This window comes from Camelus bactrianus, chromosome 9 (assembly GCF_048773025.1).
Source record: "Camelus bactrianus isolate YW-2024 breed Bactrian camel chromosome 9, ASM4877302v1, whole genome shotgun sequence".
Classification (NCBI taxonomy): Eukaryota; Metazoa; Chordata; class Mammalia; order Artiodactyla; family Camelidae; genus Camelus; species Camelus bactrianus.
This window is the reverse complement of record NC_133547.1, coordinates 62,315,915-62,333,462: the sequence shown is the minus strand read 5'-3', so window position 1 is coordinate 62,333,462 and position 17,548 is coordinate 62,315,915. Positions and strand designations below refer to the sequence as shown.

The window sequence follows — 17,548 nt, the reverse complement described above, 5'->3', positions numbered from 1 at the left end:
GGCGGGTAGGGCGGAGTCCGCATCGGCAAAGAGCTCCCGGGGCCGGGAGACTGAAAACAGAGGAAGGACATCAAGGAAAGTGGGTCTGCCGGAGAGGGGTGCCATCCAGTGGCCGGACCGTACTAGAGCTAGGTGGGGAGTGGAGAGGCGTAGCTGGAGAGCTGGTGCTGGAGAGGGGTGGGCGTCAGTGTCAGTACCAGGACTGGGCGGAGATCTGAGTAGCCTGAGGGGCGCTGGGCGACAGTACCAGACAGTGTAAGGGATAGCCAGAGATCTGAGGAGCCTGAGGTGGGGTAGGCGTCAGCGCAGATCTGGTCTACTCTGACAGAGACCAGAAAGGATTACCATTCAGCCCCACTCAGGAATCCCCTCGAAGGGCTTGTTAGCCCCAAACTGGACCTTATTAGAGGATCCAGGAGATAATCAGCCTAATGTTGGATTGTTCACAGCCTGAGCAGGAGGCAGTCATTTCTGTGCTAGAAAGATGGTGTCGGCCCTAAGCAGGTTGGATTGGAGGAGGGGTGGACATCCCAAGAACTGTGCTAGGTCTGAGTGCCACGGGGACCTGGCTAAGGTACAGTTGGAACTCTAGCTAACCAGAATGGTAGGGAGGATAAGGAAGACCCTGGCTAAGGAGGGTTCTGACAGCATCTCACCATCTCTCTGCAGCCCAAGGGCAAAGTGGGCACGAGAGGGAAGAAGCAGATATTTGAAGAGAACAAAGAGACCCTGAAGTTCTACTTGCGGATCATACTGGGGGCCAATGTAAGTGCCTGCCTCCTTGCTTCTCTCCCCACCCAAGGCCCCCCAGTTCTCAGCTCTGGTAGGGTGGAGTTGTGGTGGTATGTGATAGCCACGGCTTCAGAAGAAAACTCCAATTAAAAAGAAATGAGAAAGGATCCTGGCAGAGAAAGTGCTGAATAGTCAAAACCCTTCCCATCCCAAATATAGAGGGGCTTCTTTCTTGGCTTAACGTGTCAGAGGGGAGTCTGGATACTCAGGGAGCAGACCCCTTCTTCCCCCAACTCTATATAAGAAACAACTTGTCTTTCCATAGCCTGATCTAATATCTTGGTCAGAGTTGAAGAAGTCCCATGGTTTAGTAAGCCTTTGATCCCAGCCTGATTCTGTGTCTGCTTACAGGCTATTTACTGTCTTGTGACCCTGGTCTTCTTCTACTCATCTGCTTCATTTTGGGCCTGGGTAAGTGTCCCCAATCCTGGGAAGTGGATAAGCACAGGGTCAGTAACTGGCCTTTGACACCCCCATTCTTGGTCTGCAGATGGCCCTGGCCTTTAGTCTGGCAGTTTATGGGGCCAGCTACCACTCTATGAGCTCAATGGCAAGGGCAGCCTTCTCTGAGGATGGGGCCCTGATGGATGGTGGAATGGATCTCAACATGGAGCAGGGCATGGCAGAGTGAGTGTCCCCCGCTGCCAGCCCAGGTGAGCGGCCCCAGGGCTAGGGTGCTGGGGCCCAGATAGCCCAATACCCACAGTTGCCTGCAACTTGAAGAGGGTGGAAAAGAGTTGAACGGGGGCCTGTCTACTATTTTTGGCCCCTGCAGCCTCCCTTCTATCTATAGGCACCTTAAGGATGTGATCCTACTGACAGCCATCGTGCAGGTGCTCAGCTGCTTCTCCCTCTACATCTGGTCCTTCTGGCTTCTGGTATGTGGGTTGTGGGCCTCCCAAGGAGGAGCTGGGGCATCTAACCCTTCTCTTCTTTCATTTCCTGCACCTGGCTTCAGGCTACCCTTTTCTCTCCTAGGCGCCAGGCAGAGCCCTTTACCTCCTGTGGGTGAATGTACTGGGCCCTTGGTTCACAGCAGACAGTGGCGCCCCAGTGCCAGAGCACAACGAGAAACGGCAGCGCCGACAGGAGCGGCGGCAGATGAAGCGTTTATAGCCACTGACATTGTGGCCACAGGCTTCTGGGCCCTGGGTGGCTCTATCAGGCTGCATGGCCCCCATGTCAGGAGCAATGAGGGCTTAGTCCAGGGGCTAAAAGCAATCTAAAGTATAGGATTGTTGAATAAATGGCTCAGAATGTGGCTAATGGCTGTGTGGGTGATAATGAGAGAGAGGTGGGGAGAGCCAGTCCTTGGTATTTTCCTTCTGCTACAGACCCAGCGTGGTGGGTACCTTGAAGAAAAAGGCTCTTGAATTGGCTAGGAAAACTTTATTATGCTCCATGCATCCAGGGAGCTCATACATGCATGCACACACACACACACACACACACACTCACACAGGCACACATAGCTAATACTGCTCACGGCGCTGGCCACTGGACACAGAGTGGCCCTTGAGAAAAGGCCCAGAATCTCCTCTGGTCCCTCTTCACTGTAGTCTCCTGCATTGCAGGCTGGGGCCTAGTACATGTCCTGCAGGCAGGGCCTTCACACTTCGAGGCCAGGACCCTTGCTCAGTCCCAGTGCCTGTACCAGATCTTCTCCAAGCCCACTCTTCAACGTCCTTCTCACTGCAAGGACAGAGCAGGGTTGGAGGGAGTGATGGGGTTAAGGCAGGCAGTGGGCATGCAGGGAATACTCACAAGACTTGCGGTTGCCACGGGAACGCTTGCGTTCTCGAGAAGCTAAGGCACGAGGATTGCTCTTGGTCACTGACTGCACCAGCAAGTCCATGATCTCATCTGAAGTGTCACTTGGTAAACTGGAGCCCAGAGATTCTTCTTGGGGGACAATGGAGGGCCCCACTGCTGTAGCCATGACTGGGGAGCTGCTCTGGACCATGCCTGAGGGAGCCAGATAGGGAGGTCAGCCCAGGGTGGCCCCAGCTCATTGCCCCCAGTGGCCCCCAGGTCCCACCTCTGCTGCGGCGGCCATGTGTGGTGTCCTCAGGCTTGCTGGTCAGCAGACTCTTCATGCTGGCATGACTATCAGCATCACCCCGTCCTGGCCCACTGCTCACAGCCACTGGGACAGATGAATTGCTGGGGGTTTCCCCAGCCACACCTGAGAACTTTTCTGTCTGAAGAAGGGAAAAGGGTGAGTTGGGAGTAGAGGGAAAAAAACCGTGGGGATATCAGTCAAGACCTGGAAGGGACACCCACCTCAGTGATCATGCGTCCCCGGGTCTTGTTGCGCTCACGATATGTGGCGCGCTTCTGCTGCTGCTGCAGCACCCGGTCCCAGCAAGTCCGATACTCCAGCGCGAACTCCCGCAGTGTGTGGCAGAACTGCATGATGCGCACCTCACGGGCTGCCTCTGCCGTGTACCCCAGGTACAGGAGGAAGGCATGGAACCTAGGCAGGTTGGGGTGGGGAGGGATGGTGAGTCTTGCCTGGAGTTTGAGGGATGGTGGTGGCAGTCCCTTCTCTCTCTGGCCCACACCTCACCTGTTGTAGACACGGCGGTGCACGACCCTCAGCATGGCAACACGGCGGGTGCACTGGGCCAGGAAGTGGGTGAGGCGGGCACGGAGAGCTGGAGCCAGCTCGTGGTTGGCCAAGCTCCGCAGGCTCTCCTCGGCTGCCCAACTCCGGTGCTCCAGTTGCCCCAGGTTCTCAGTCAGCTGCTCAAAGTCCACCTGGAAAAGAAGAGGGTACACATGTTGTTCCCCTACAGAAGGACACTGCCTGAGACTGCCTCTGTGCCAGGCTGGCCAGCCTGGGTCCTGAGGACACAGACAGCCAAGATCTGGCCCCTGTCCTCCAAAAGCTCACAGTCTATTGCAGGAGACAGACAAGTCCATCTGATGCAGTGGGTAACAGAAGTTTCTTGGGATAAGTGGCAGCTAAACAGGACCAAAGACTGAGTAGGTATAGCCAGGCCAATAGAGAAAAGAGTATGTACGGCAGAGGACACAGCCCACATGAACACCTGTAGCCTGAGCAAGCACTGGAATGGCAGTCCACTTAGGGAGAAGCAGTGCTCCCTCATGCCATTGGCCGGTCATAGTCAAACCTCTGGCAGGTGCTGACCTTGGCACAGCGCGTCAGGGCAGGAATTTCTGAGTAGAAGTCGGAGGAATCAGGCCGGGTCTGGAGCACCAGGGAGCAGAGATGGTGCAGCAGTGACTGTCGGCGCACCGTGTCCTTCACCTCTGACACCTTCTCCAGGTAGCTCAGCTCAAAGCCGCTGCTCTGAAAGGACCCTATCTGAGCCTGGGCCTGGTTGGCTCCAGAGCCCCAGCCCCTGCCCTTACATGCTCTCACTCACCTGGGAGCCATTGAGGAAGTTGCCCACAGCCAGCAGAGTGGCCAGGATGCAGCGGAAGGTGGCATTTTGGACCAGCTGTTCCATGCCCACCTTCAGGTCAAACAGTGGCTCTGCAATTTCCTGGTGTGGGAAGCCAGGGACTCAGACTACATGGTCATTATGCTCTCCTGTCCCCACTGCCAGTCCCACTCCATGACCCAGGTACCCGCTCCATGCTGTCATAATCCAGCTTGAAGGCCCAGAGTTGTAAGCGAGCCGCCAGGCCCCCGATGGAGGCGAGAGTCATCAGGAAATTCTCAGCTGGGCCCAGGGGTATGTCAGGATTGGCCAGCTGGGCCTCCTCGATCTTCTGCCGCTCCTCCTCCGTTGGCATCATGGTCAGTAGCTTCTGAGAATGCACCCGCCACCCCACATAAGCCACTCAGCACTGGCCTGAGGCTTCAGGTATTGGTCTTGACTCCTCCCTAGGTCATGTGGGGGAGCCCCAGAGTCTGGGGATTGCTCTGCAGAAATGCTAAGCCCATGCCCACCACTGGAGAGACAGGAAATGCCCAATGACCAAAGGAAAGGGCCAGATTTCCCACACCCCTAGCTGGCCATCCCTACCTCAATGCCATCCTTGCTGACAGCAAACTCATCAAAGTTGAGCAGGGCAGCCTTAATGACGTGCACGGGTGGCAGCGTGGTTAGGCCGATGTTGATGGCGTTGCTGCGCTTGGGGTCCAGCACTGTGGTCATTGTGCGGCGGCCCTCACCAGCTTTCTTTGAAGTTGGGAGAAGGGCAGTATAAGACTGGGAAAGGGACTAGCTATGGCAACAATCTAAGAGGGTAACCAAGGCCCCATTCTCAAGTAGCCACATGGGATCATTCCACAACCAGGGATCTGGGATGTGTAAGGCTTTGGGATGGGCTGATCCCTTACTGAGGGACCTCAGACAAGCCCCTACTCCTTTATTTGCCTCAGTTTCCCCATGTGGGAAATGAGTGGCAGCCCCACTCACTCAGACCCTTGAGTTGATTTCCTCCCCTCTCCCCTGGATAAGGGTGTGATTACCTTGGAAGGCAGCACGTCCTTGGCTCGAGACTCGAACAGGTGTTCTAGCCGGGCTGTATCCACTGAGACAGGCTCCAGTGAGGCCCACAGGGTAGGGCAGGGCCCAAAGCGGCTCCCAGAGCCTCCATGGACCCCAGCCAACTTTAGCTCCCGCCAGAAGAGTTTAACTGTCTTTCTCTTGGTGGGGAGGGCTAGGCCATCAGGTGCTGAAGGAGGAAGAGGGGCAACTGGGGGTGGAGGTGGTGGGAAGGGGCTTTTGATGGGTGGGGGAGGTGGGGGTGGAGGAGGTGGGGGGCCTCCAGAGATCAGGGGTGGTGGGGGTGGGACCCCTTTCCCTGCCTCCACAGACTCTGTATTCAGCATGTCCTGGTCTTCATCCTCCCCCAGATCTGAGAAGTCCAGATCCCCAATGCAGAGCTTGGGTACATGGGTACGGAGTTCCTGAATGGGCTCAGTCTTGGGACTTGGTGGGGCCAAAGTCTCCTTGGGCTCTGGCTCAAGGCACTGCTGGGCCCGGAGCAGGATTCGGGGGGCAGCACTCTGGGGTGTTCTGGGTGCAGGGGCTGGTTCTGGGGAGCCCTGTAGTTCAAGGGTGTCTAGAAAAGTGGAAGAAGCTGTCAGTGTCATGCCCTCTGTGGAGCAACAGGGCAACCTAGGTGAATTCTGCCCACCCACCTACTCACCTCGGTGCCCATCGACCTCTTCAGGCATAGCTCCAGCCAGTGTCTCTGCCCGGCCCTGGGCCAGTGCAGCCTGCTTTTCTGTTTCTGCTGCTGCTACATTCTCCAGGAACCGGGCTCTGGGGAAAGGCACGTGTCAGTGAGGGTGTCTGACACACCCCAGCCCAGGGTGGCGCACATGCCTTGCTGGGCCCCTAGGCACTGCCCCTAATTGCAGGCACACACAGACACACAGGGAACAGTCCATGCGCTGAGCAGACCCAGGACCTGCCCTGCAAGGCCAGCCTCTCCTTGTTCAGTCTTCCACATCTGGGGAGGGTCACTACCAACCCAGTATTCCCAGGTCAACATGTGCGGAGAAGTTCTACTTCACATTTAATTTGCAACCGTGCTGCTATTCATGTTCGCTGTTCTGATTCTAGACAAGGACCCTTAGAGCAGGGGAAGGGAACAGCTGTCCAAATGGGCACACCATGCTGTCCCTCCCTTGGCATGTCTGGCAGCTTCTGAGAGCTATGGTCTATGCCCAAAAAGGGCCTGGTAAGCAACAGGCACTCAGTTTATGTTAAAACAATGAATGTGATCCTGTTTCCTTCTTGGCCTCTTCAGCCTCTGTTGGCACTCAGTCCCTTATCATTCCCTTAGCTGGAAGTTACTCCTCCACCTCCACATCACACAGCACCCTAGATTCCCTCCCAGCCCTAATCCTGGGCTGAGGACACAGGAGAATCAGCTCCAGGTTGGGAGTCAACATCCTCATCGCTGGCCAAAGCTGTTAAGTTGTCACCATTGAAGCACAGGAACCTCTGTGGCCCCAGTGAACTGCTTCCCAGTGCTCCTGGGTAACCAAGGAGGCATCAGTCTGGGAGAAACAGGGCCTGAGAGCCCCCCAGCTCTGGCTGCATCAGGCACATATAACCCCCGCTGGGGGAAGCAATGCTGAAGCCCTGAGCACATGGCAGGCCTGGCAGTCTGGCCTCTGTACTTACTCCAGCCTGGCCTGCCCAGTGGGGGACTGGGGGACAGGTGGGTTCTCAGGGGCCCTGGGTGGGGGGGGGGGACAAGAGGAAGAGTTGGCAATTGTGATGCCTGCTCCACCCCAAAGCCCAGTTGCTCACACCCACACAGAGCTGGGTGGTAATATTAGGGGTTCCTTCCCAGGCACAGTGGGAAGAGGAGGTGGTGAGGAAGGCTAGACGTGAGGAAAGTGGAAGTGGAGGGGAGAGACTGACATGACACAAGACAGAGTGCAGTAAAAGAGCAGAACGAGAGAGAGACAGACAGACAGACACAGACAGAAAGACAGAAGTGGGTAGGGAAACAGATGACATTGGCAAAGACAGGCAGAATGCCAGAAAGAGATGAAGAGAAGCCACAGGAGGAGGAGGTCCAGTCGGAGCCGAACCCCACCCCCCAGCAGTCACTTACCAAACAGGAGCAGTTTGGTGAAGTCTGGAAAGAAAGAGAGAGAAAGCACGCGTGTGGGCAGAGAAGTTTGGGCAGAGGAGGCGGAGGGCCCGTGGAGGGGCGCAGAGCGGAGGGACAGTTGGAGAGAGAACTCCCAGGACAGCCTCTATCTCCCTGCTTACTTGTAGATACTCCTCTCACAGGAGCTGTCGGATGAGGGCGCCACGGAGATGGTAGGAAAGAGGCTCACAGTGGTATGCAGGCCAGAGGCCTGGCCCCCGGGACTGGAGGCGGGGCCTGTAGGTGGGGCGGAGTCTATGAGGCTGGAGGCGGTACCTGACAGCAGGGCAGAGCCGGTAGAGGAGGTGGAGACGATCGGTGAGGCGGGGCCTGTGGAGCTGGAGGCGTGGCCTGTCAGGAGGCAGGGCTACTCCTGGCAGATCCGCTCCTTCCCATCTGCCAAGGCTCCTTAGCTCTTACCCAGGCTCTGAGGTGCGCACTTCCAGAGATCGTCGGCTTCTCTTGCCCTCCTCTGAAGAAGGCTTTCGGCGAGTGGTGCGCCGCCCACCTGCGAAAGCTTCTTCCATGTCTCCATCCTCCAACCGCAGGGCATTCTAGCGGAGTTGAGCCCAGATGGGAGCGGCTGAGGCCCAAGTAGGTGGGATGGGGCACTGATCTGCACCCGTTCCCCTCCCTCCCCTCCTCTCGCCAGCAGTCCTGCCCCAGCCAGTTCAGCCCACCTCGTAGAGCACAAGCTGCGCGCGCAGATCGACATCTGTGCCAGCGGTGCCCAAGTGGCGCTGGACCAGTGCCTCCATGCCCTGCTGCTCCAGTGCATCTGTCACGTCGTAGAAGGAGTCCTGGTCCGGGAGCGCTGCCAGAGTCTAGAGGGTGAGGATAGAAGGGCAAGGCTAAAGCTGATGGGAAAAGGAAGTCAGGAGCCTGAGGGGCTCAGAATTGGTGCTTAGTTCTCCCCTTGCTCCGGCCACCCGACCTTGTTGATGAGGGTGACAGTATACACCAACAACTCAGGGTCCGCACCATTCTTCTCCTCCAGGATGGACACCAGATTGGCCCATGGAAGAGCACCTGCCACACAGAAAGGGGAGCAGTCATGTGGGGACAAATAGGAAAGAGGACTCTGAACAGTGGGGGAGGGAGGGACAGTCTCTGACCCGTGGTGCTGGCCACAGAGTTGACTGCGCAGATGAACAGCGGTGCGTTGCTCTCAGAGTATTCCACAAACACCAGCAGGAGCTTCAGGGCTGTCTTCACCACCAAGCGGGACTGAGAGAGGGGTCACCACATATGAGCGGGGCTTGGGCCAGATCTGTGCTAGCTCCTGGTGGGGAGGGGGAAGGGCTCCTGGGGCTGGACCAGGGTTGAGAGTCTAGGCAGAAGGACCTGGCTCTAGGCCCAGGTGTTGAAGTGCCTTCCACACTTAGAGGGGCCACAGACTTACTCCATTCTAGCCCACATTGCAGAAGAGGAAACTGAGGCCCAGAAAGAGGCAGTGGGAAAGGGTGCATGGCTGAGTGGAGGGCCACTTACCAGGCTGGCACACAGTGTGTACAGCCACTGCACGGTCTCACTGTGGGCCACCACACCCAGCATCCCATCCACAAAAAGCATTAGCTGGCCTAGTGCTGAGGATACAGCGACAAGAAGAGGTCAGTAAAGGATTGCTGAAGGCAGGGGTCATGGGGAAGGGATGGGGCTGACCTCGGAGAATGTAGCTCTGATAGTTGTGGTCGGCAGCTGCACCCACACGGATTAGGCAGCTCAGCCCCTCCGAATGCACAAACTCAGGCACCAAGTCCTTGTCCTCCTGAGGGCACCATGCGGGAGTTTAGAGGGGCTCAGCCTGGATGCCCACCCCCAGCCCACCTCCGGGCCTCACCTGGAAGATCTGCTTTAGTGAGAAGAGGGAGCGGCGGAGCTCAGGGCCACTGGAGCCATACAACTTCTCTGCAAGGAGTAGGTGGGTATGGAAACCTCAAGGAGACACAGATACAACCCTCCACCAAAGAATATGCTAGTGTGCTAGTACTTTTGAACCCCCACCTCCTCCTCCACTCCCCGACTCTGGGCAACCCCACCACAGTCTAGCAGCAGCAGCAGCCTCAGCCCTGGAAGGAGAGGTCACGATAGGAATGAGAGGGGTCACACATCCTGTCTCCTGTCTGTCCTGTAGACTGCCCAGAACAGGCCTGAAAGAAACTGCACCAACTGGGGCAGTGTATATGGGGGAAGTGTTGACAGACAGTGATGTCCTCACACACTCACCCAAGATGGCATTGACCCTCACGGAGAGCTGGGTCCGCAAGATCAGAGTAGGCTTCCGCCCTTTGCTGGAATCAAGTAGCCCAGTCAGCAGCTCCCAGTCCACTCCTTAGGGTCCCTCCCCTCCAGCCAAGGCAGCCAAAGACCTCCCCACATGCCAACCCTGGCTCAGTTCCTTCCTCTCCAACTGTTTCTCCAAGCCCAAGAGTTGTCCAGGGAGGGCTTGTGCAAACACAGGCATCTCAGGTATGTGGGAGAGCCCCCACTCCCATCCCAGGCAGCAGGTAACAGTGGTCAGGCCTTGGGATTCCCCTGGCACAGTTCCCTGGGGCAGCAGGAGGTGACCCACAGCCCTGGTTAGAGATCAGGTGTCTTGGCTGCTAACACCTGAGCCAGCCCCTCCAACACTGGGGCAAGAGTGGGAGCCAGTCTTGCCTTCCTGGCCCCATCAGCTCTGACCTGATCTCTTCAAAGAAGCCCTCCAGCATCTCCCGCTGCTCTTCCAGGGACAGCTCAGGGTCCAGGTAGTATCCAGATGGAGACACTTGCAGGGCACAGTCCTCTAGCTGGGGGCAAAGGGAACAGCTGTCAGGGCTGGAGAAGAGGTGGCAGGAGTATGTTTGGAGACCCCATAACCTCCTACCTCCCACTCAGGGTGCTGGCACAGAGACACACACAAGGGCCTGCACTGCAGCAATGCATTTCTTCAGCAATCAGTTCTCAAGGGCCTACTATGTGCAAGGCCCATGAAGCTCATAGGGCTTTCTCCTGGCTAACACCTACTCACTCTTTAGGTTTCAGATTAGACAATGCTTTTTTTTGAAAGCCTTCCTGGACTCCTCCAGGCAATGCTACGCAATCCACTCCAGCCTGTATGCATACCCCTGTCAGAGGCCTTTCACACAGCGTTATCACATCCTAGACATGAGTCTCCTTCCCTACCAACCATGTGTCCTCTGGGTTCAGGCACCGTGTCTGCTTGCCCAAGCTATATCCACAGAGTCTATTATAGCACTCGGCACACAGTAAGTTCTCCCTAAATGGTTGTTGAGCTAATGAACATGAATGAGGAAAGGGAATGGAGAGAAGATGGGAGGAAGTTCCTGCATTCAAGGAAATTCACAGCCTTGTGGGGTGGTAAGTTGCAGCCACGAAGCAACCAAGTCCAGGGAGAAAGTGTCAAGAGGCTGGGAGGAGCAAACCCAGCTGAGAGGGGGATGTGTGTCCTCCTGAGTTAAGAGGGTGAGGAGGAGGGGCTAATCAACAGGTTCCCAGTCCCTCCAGGCCTGAGGGTCTTTGCCCTACCCCCAAGTGGGCTACAGTTACCGTGGTCCTAGGTGGACCTCAGAGGCCTTCAAGGGGCCTATTAAACACCAGATTTTAGAGTCTGACTCAGTCAGCCTACAGTCCCTGAAACCTGCATTGTAACAAGGAGGCACACACTCCATCCATGAGTCCACTTTACATGTCACCTCCCCACTGAGCCTGGCTTCCCACCATCACCAACACCATAACACATGACACTTGGCTGCTTGAGAAGTGCCTGTGAAGAAGCCTGGTAAGGTGACTTAGGACAGTCTAAGGGCAGCACCGTGCCTCTCCCTGACACCTCCTCCATAGCACAATGCACGTGCAGGGCTCAGCAAAGTTCCCTTGACTTGAGTGCTCCCATTCCTTGAGAGGCCCAGGGAGAGCCCATGTCTGGAGAGGCAGTGTGTCTTCTGGTCTCCATCTTACTGGGAAAGTCAACTCCAACATTTGTCCTGCTCTTCTGTCAGCCCTGCCCTGCTCTGGAACCAGCCCAAGGGCTTCCAGCTGCCCTTGGTCCCCTGGGATGAAGGGAGTCCAGTTCCTGCCCCTACCCTGCTTCTGCTTAGTACCCCTGCTCATGCCTGAGAGCCTGACCCGGCTCCTTCTTGGCAGTTCAGCCTGTAAGGCCCTTGGGTGACCATCCCCTCCCCCTGCCCCTGTCCTGGCTCCTGCACTGGGACATGGGACATAGGACAAACACTCCAGCCTGTTCTCTGTCCCACTTCCTGCTTGGCTGCCTGCCCTCCCCTGGGCAACTTGGGCGGGCCTGGTCTCTCTCTCCTCCCTGGGAGCAGAGTCATCCTCTCCAGGGCCTACTGGGAACAGGCCCTGAGATGGGGCAGCAAGGCCCCAGGGCTGGGGTACTTCTTCCAGGGCCGGTTCAGCTGAGGGCAGCCCCGCATTCCTCCTGATCCCTCTTCCCACACGGTGACTCAGCAGCCTACCCACCCTGCCCCCAGCCAGGCACAGTTACATCTCCTTCCACCTTGGACTGGAGGACTCTGGGACCCTAGTGAAACACATTTTCCCCAGAGCCACAAATCCCCTCAGGGATCCCCCAAATCACACATAGATAGAATAGCTCATTCATTCAAACATTCATGGGGGGGAGGGTATAGCACAGTGGTAGAGAGCATGCTTAGCATGCATGAGGGCCTGGGTTCCATCCCCAATATCTCCATTAAATAAATAAATCAACCTAATTCCCACCCACCCCCAAACCCAAAAAACATTCATGAACCAGGCTGGTTTTAGGTGCTGAGGACAGAGCAGGGAACAAGACACCACTCTGCCTTCCCTGTCTTCCAACCCAGTGGTGGAGGCAGGCAGGCTTGACTCAGAGAAAGGCCACAAATAAACAGAGAGGCACAAATGCTGAGAAAGGGAAGGGGTGGAGAGCTGTAAAGGTAAACACTGGAGGGGTAAGTAGATTACACCTGATAGCGACTTACACATCCAAGTATATGGTCAGGTAGGTACACATATGCTTACTGGCACAGGCAAGAAGCATACCAACAGAAAGCTCAGGCCCAGCAAGCTCTCTTCCCCTTGTGCATGCACACTTGTAGGCTCTAATCCCAGGTAAGCCAAGAATGGCCCTCTCCTTCCAGAATACCTGGGCTGCCTGTGTCTATTTGGGGCAGAGTCCTGAAGACTAAATACTCCACCACCCCTAGTCTGCTCAGATGAGCAGATTGAACCTCTTTTCCTCCATGGTGGTAGCAGTGGCCTCCCTAGCCACTTCACCTGTCTTATCCTGCCAGGGCCCCATTTCTGGGGAGGGGGCCCAGAGGTAACAGCCAGACCAAAGCCTTCAGATGATGGATGGTGTCTCCTGCCCTCAGCTGTCTGTCCTGGGTGGAGATGGGGGTGGGGTGGGGAAGGGTTAGGGTCAGGCAAGCTGCAAAGAGCAGGGACTTCCTGCCAGCTGGGTGCTGCTTGTCCCTCACACTCTTGGCCCCTTCCTGGGGTCACTCTTTTTAGAGCCAAACCTCTGGGCCTTGTTTCTCACACCCTGGGGCTGGGCCAGGCTGGACTAAGCCCAAACCCTGGTGCCTGCTGACAATGGTTGGGGTCAGCACAGGGCCTACAACCCTGACTCCCTCCTGGCTCTTGTCTTCCTCACTTCTCTGATGTCGGTCTTGGGGTGGAGTCTTTCCTCCATTCTTCCCGGGCTTGGCCCCTCACTTCAGTCTCCAGCTCACTTTTCTCTATTTATTTATTTTTATTAAGGTATAGTTGATTTACAATGTTATGTAAGTTTCAGGTATGCAACATAGTGATTCACAATTTTTAAAGATTATACTCCATTTAAAGTTATTATAAAATACTGGCTATATTCCCTGTGCTGTCAACATACCCTTGTAGCTTATTTATTTTACCCTTGTAGCTTATTTATTTTATACATAATAGTTTGTACCTCTTAATCCCCTACCCCTTGCCCCAGCCCACTTTTCTCTTGATTCCTTGGGCTCAGGCTTTTCTGGCAGGCCAAGACCAACCTGTTACATATGGTTTTACATGCAGGGCCAAGCTTAGGGGACCATGGTGTCTACTCCCCAATATTTTTCATTCAGGTAAGAATGAACATGGCAGGGGCGGGGAAATGAGAAGAGGGCAGAATTATATGCTGATGGACTCATTCTAGAAAATAATTTGTTAATTACCTTTTTCTTCTCCTTTCCTAAAAATGACCTTCCTTCCCTTTTATCTTGGGTCTCCAACTGGGGCTTGGCTTCCTGGATGAGATGACATGAACGGGCCTTGAGGAGGGAAGCCCTCATTTGTTATGCCTCCTCTGTGTCACACACTGGGCAACCTGGTTCCTTAGATTCTCCCAATAATCCTTTTACAGGTGAGGAAACCAAGTCTTAAAAATTCAGTGAATTTGCCTTAGGCTGCACAACTAGGATTGGAACCAGGGCTAACTGACCTAGATCTTGGGCCTTTGGAAGTGTTCCAGGGAACACTGGAGGGGAGGTGGAGTGAGGACTAGGGCCTGTAGGGATGCCAAGGGCTGGAGACTGGCCCTCAGCTTTCTGGACTGTGCAAATACCCCAAACTGGTCCTCCCAGTTCCAGCGAGGGAACACGAATGAACACACACACATCATACACGCTGGGGTAACAGTGCCTACTTCTGCCAGGATCAAGGTCATGGGGTTGCTTGACAGGCTACAGCCCAGAATGACCAGCAAATTGGACATGCTGGCCCTAGGGAAAGCTGGGAGGCCATGACTCATACCCATATCACAATCCTGTATAGTCTCCCAAAGAGACCTCCCTATCAGAAGAAAACAGGGCTCAGTTCATCACCAGAGCACCCAGTCTTACCCTTAAGAATCCCCTGGGAACCCCTCCAGTTGTTCCCTGTCCCAGAAGGTCAAGTTCACACTTTAGCCCCTTTGCCACATCTGCTCCTGAGGGGTAAATTGAGGCTGGAGTAGGGAGGGGCAAGATCATGAAACATGTGCCACCTCTGTTCCACTCTAATCTTTAGCCACAGCTGGGGAAACAAAGTTGCTGGTAATGAACAGATTTCTAGGGCTATCTCTGCTGCTAGGAGCAGTGGGTTCCTCTGGCCTTTCAACAGGGTAAGAGCAGCACTCAGGTCCCTCTGCCCAAAGCCCAGGGAGCAAGAAATCTGTGCTATCCCAGATGTGGCAGGGCCTTTGGATACCAGGCAGAGGCTCCTGAAGCAGGCCTAGAAAGCCAAAAGGTAGCAGGGAGGTGGGACTGGGCAGCTCTGGGTAAAGAGGTGAGATGCAAGGCTAGAAGGCCAGGCTCTCCCCTAGGGCAGGGGCAGGTCCATGGGCTGAGTGAGGCTCCTGCACAAAGAGGAGACAGATACTCCTGAGTTCCCCTGGGGACACCATGCATGGCCCAAGGCACTGCCAGGACAACCATGCCACCCCCCCACCCCCATCCCCCAGGGCCAGGAGATGAGTCAGAGGCTGTGGCCAGGAGCTTCCTCCTAGACTGGGAGGAAATGAGCAAGGCCTTCTCAGACCTGAAAGCTCTGAGTCCTTTAAAAAAGGAAGCCCCAGGGGAACTCTAGAGACTAGCCCCAGCCCAATGGGGTGTGTGGGGTGGAGCCCCAGAGAGAAAGTGGGCTGGGCCTCTGTACATTCCCAGGGAACAGGCAGGGTCTGCAAGGATGATGGGGGTCAGTGCCCAGAGTGGGAGGGCAGAGGTCACTTGGCTGTGTCCTGTTGCCCCTCTGGACAACTGGGCAGAAGATGAGGCAGTGAGTAGAGAACCCCTCCCTCTTATTTCTGCTCTACAGACTGAGATGGGGATGCCTAGGTTTCTGGGCTACCTCGCCCCTCTAGAGGGCTGTGGAGGAAGGCCTGAGTCATGTCTGAGCCCCTGGGGCACCCATTTATAGGACTAGAGGAGGAACCAGCTACTGATATTTCTTACAAGAAGGGGTCCTGCTCCCCCTCCCTCAGCTCTCTGATGTCCCTGCCCCTACCCTATTCTCAGCCCTTCTTCCTCCAGGCTTCTATTCTGGGGCTGTGGTCACAGTTTATATTTGGGATGAGCACAACACAGTGCATCTGACCATTCCTGGCAGAGCTGCCAACCCCAGGGAGTCCTGGCTCCAGGCACAGTGGTAACCCAGTGTCTGCCGCTATATCCTGACTGTGGGGAATATGACAGTCCTCAGGTACACCAGGTGGGAGATCCTGAAAGTGAGAACAGGAAGGACCAAGTTGGAGGGGCAGGGCAAACTTAACATATCTGAACTCAGTAGTGCCCTCAGCTAGGGAGCAGAGAACAGAGGACAGAGCACCTGATGAGGGGTGGTGGTGGTGGGTCTCTACATGAGGGGGAGAGATAAGGGGTAGTTCTGAGCGTCTTCCCTGTAGCTGACGTCCCAAACCTGCCCCTCATTGGGAAGAGGAATGTTAGCGCTAAATCCTGTCCCTCAGTGGTGGGTGGGAGAAAAACATGTTCTCTGTAGTGCTCCAGGTTTATTTCAGTACTAGGAGTTTTAAGAGCCTGGAGGCAGGAACCTGGCCTCAGTTCAGCATCCCTCTCTATCCAGGTGGCCTCTAGCTGAACATGCTTCTTCTAGGTCCACTTCAGTTTGCCCTTTTGAACAGGGCAGGGCAAGGAGGGGTTGCATCAACTCTGGAGAGGGTAATATGCTGCAATCTTCAATCCTTGTCCTTGAAGCCTAGGCTCCACTCAGACACGTGCGACTCCCCAGGCCAATAGTCTTACCACCTCTCCCGCCCGCGCTGGGAGGCGTGGCTGGCCCGCAGCGCTAGGAATGCAGGCCGGGGGCCCGGCGCTTGGGGCACATTCCAGGGGAGACCCCGGGCAGGGATGGGGGACAAGTTTGCGCAACTCAGCACCCAGCTAAGCCTGGGAGCATCGGAGGGCACCTCCATCAACTCTTTCTTGGTGCGGACTGGCTTGCGGGGCGCCCCAAGGGATTGGTAGTGTGCCTCTCAGAGTTCTGGCCCGGAAACGAAGTGCTCCGGAAAGGAGTGCCTGCGGGGGGCTGAGCTTGGAGAGCAGGAGGGGAGGTAAGAGCCGGCCATCTGGAAAAGGGCCTCTCCCGGCACTGTGTACGAGTCGGCTCTGGGGAGGAGGCAAACTAGGGTAGGCCGGCGGTTTAAAATTAGCCGGGCCCGCTCCCTCCCTTCCAGCCCTCGGCCGATGGCGGCGGAGGCTGTACGGGACAGTGAGGCGGTGACTCAGAGGGCTTTTTCCACCAGTGCAGCCTCCTGCGCTCAGCGTGTTCCGAACCTGGCCGCTTCCTGGGGACTCCCCTCACCCCGTTAAATCTCTTCTCCGCCGGCACTCCCAAGCCGGGCCTCCACCTGCAGGGAAAACCCTCAATCCGGCAGGACCCAATCCAGCCTCCAGCCACCTTTAGTGGCCCGCCCCGGGTCCGCCCCTTCTCGTGGTCCCGCCCCCACCATACCTGAAGCAGGTGAAAGCTGGTCTATCCCCAGTTCCGCCTCCTAGGTCCGCTACCGCTCAAACAACTACCGCCACTTTCCAGAGCAATTAATCGAGCAGACAGGCAGCGAGCGGACCCCGACCGCTTTCCCAGGTGGGCCTCATTTCGAGAGACAGCTGGGTATCGCAGACCACGAGCTCCCATTTCCTTTACTCAGCTTCCCTCGACTTGAGAGGCGTCCCCCGCAAGTGGGACAATGAGGACCTTGGATCCCCAGCCCAAAACTTCCCTGGAGGAGCGGACCCGCTCCAGTCTCTCCTCGAGGGGTGCTCAAAGGGTTTCATGACGCCGACCCTGAACCCTCGGTCGCCCTCAGCGTTACTCCGGCTCCCCTCACCTTGAGCGGCGCCCCCAGCAGGCGGTGCAGAGCGGGTATCTGCACACCCAGGGGCAGCGCCCCGTCCAAGCTGCAGGTGGGGGCCCGGCGAGGCTCCGGGAAGTTGGCACATGCGAAAGGGTCGGTGTCCTCTAGGTACTGCACCCGCACGGTCACCACTGATACTGGTTCCCCGTCCCCACGGTCTTCCCCGCCAGCCATGGCTCGGCCACTGGCTCGTGCCGCGCGCCTTCGGTGGGTCTCGGCCCCGCCGCGGAGTCTATCCAACTAGCTCTGCTGTCTGGGCGGGGCCGGACGGGACGCCGAAGCAGAGGG

The 17,548-nt window shown here is 56.4% G+C and overlaps 2 protein-coding genes across 6 annotated transcripts; one reads left to right on the top strand and one right to left on the bottom strand.

Moving 5' to 3' along the window:
- Nucleotides 1-12: 12 nt before the first annotated feature.
- Nucleotides 13-2,053, top strand: TMEM208 (transmembrane protein 208). The gene is made up of 6 exons (XM_010962461.3): nt 13-574; nt 670-765; nt 1,144-1,203; nt 1,283-1,419; nt 1,586-1,670; nt 1,771-2,053. The coding sequence occupies exons 1-6, from the start codon at nt 485-487 to the stop codon at nt 1,906-1,908; spliced, it is 606 nt and encodes a 201-aa protein (XP_010960763.1). The 5' UTR covers nt 13-484; the 3' UTR covers nt 1,909-2,053.
- A 113-nt stretch (nt 2,054-2,166) lies between these two features.
- Nucleotides 2,167-17,524, bottom strand: FHOD1 (formin homology 2 domain containing 1). Of its 5 annotated transcripts, none has more exons than XM_045522240.2 (24): nt 17,234-17,521; nt 10,069-10,175; nt 9,613-9,677; nt 9,227-9,294; nt 9,049-9,154; nt 8,878-8,972; nt 8,502-8,613; nt 8,321-8,415; nt 8,067-8,210; nt 7,807-7,940; nt 7,509-7,724; nt 7,348-7,371; nt 6,909-6,962; nt 5,923-6,038; nt 5,240-5,835; nt 4,791-4,946; nt 4,390-4,572; nt 4,185-4,304; nt 3,947-4,108; nt 3,362-3,552; nt 3,076-3,268; nt 2,831-2,993; nt 2,557-2,757; nt 2,167-2,484 (listed from the first exon to the last, which is right to left on the bottom strand). In XM_045522240.2, the coding sequence occupies exons 1-24, from the start codon at nt 17,432-17,434 to the stop codon at nt 2,402-2,404; spliced, it is 3,585 nt and encodes a 1,194-aa protein (XP_045378196.2). In that variant the 5' UTR covers nt 17,435-17,521; the 3' UTR covers nt 2,167-2,401. The 5 variants fall into 5 exon arrangements, 4 of the variants coding, with proteins under 4 accessions (XP_045378196.2, XP_074226694.1, XP_074226693.1 ...); XM_074370593.1 differs by having other exon boundaries at nt 5,240-5,445; nt 17,234-17,520; XR_012509261.1 differs by lacking the exon at nt 2,167-2,484 and having other exon boundaries at nt 2,618-2,757; nt 2,831-2,989; nt 17,234-17,524.
- Nucleotides 17,525-17,548: the final 24 nt, after the last annotated feature.

Excerpts from the sequence above, each read along its gene's own strand:
- TMEM208 (XM_010962461.3), top strand. The coding sequence starts at position 485 with ATGGTGTCGGCCCTAAGCAGGTTGGATTGGAGGAGGGGTGGACATCCC. Across the intron at positions 1,420-1,585 it reads ATGGAGCAGGGCATGGCAGA|GCACCTTAAGGATGTGATCC; the intron begins GTGAGTGTCCCC and ends TTCTATCTATAG. Across the intron at positions 1,671-1,770 it reads TCTGGTCCTTCTGGCTTCTG|GCGCCAGGCAGAGCCCTTTA; the intron begins GTATGTGGGTTG and ends TTTCTCTCCTAG.
- FHOD1 (XM_045522240.2), bottom strand. The coding sequence starts at position 17,434 with ATGGCTGGCGGGGAAGACCGTGGGGACGGGGAACCAGTATCAGTGGTG. Across the intron at positions 6,963-7,347 it reads CACCAAACTGCTCCTGTTTG|GGCCCCTGAGAACCCACCTG; the intron begins GTAAGTGACTGC and ends CCCCCCACCCAG. Across the intron at positions 6,039-6,908 it reads ACTGGGCAGGCCAGGCTGGA|AGCCCGGTTCCTGGAGAATG; the intron begins GTAAGTACAGAG and ends GCCTTTCCCCAG.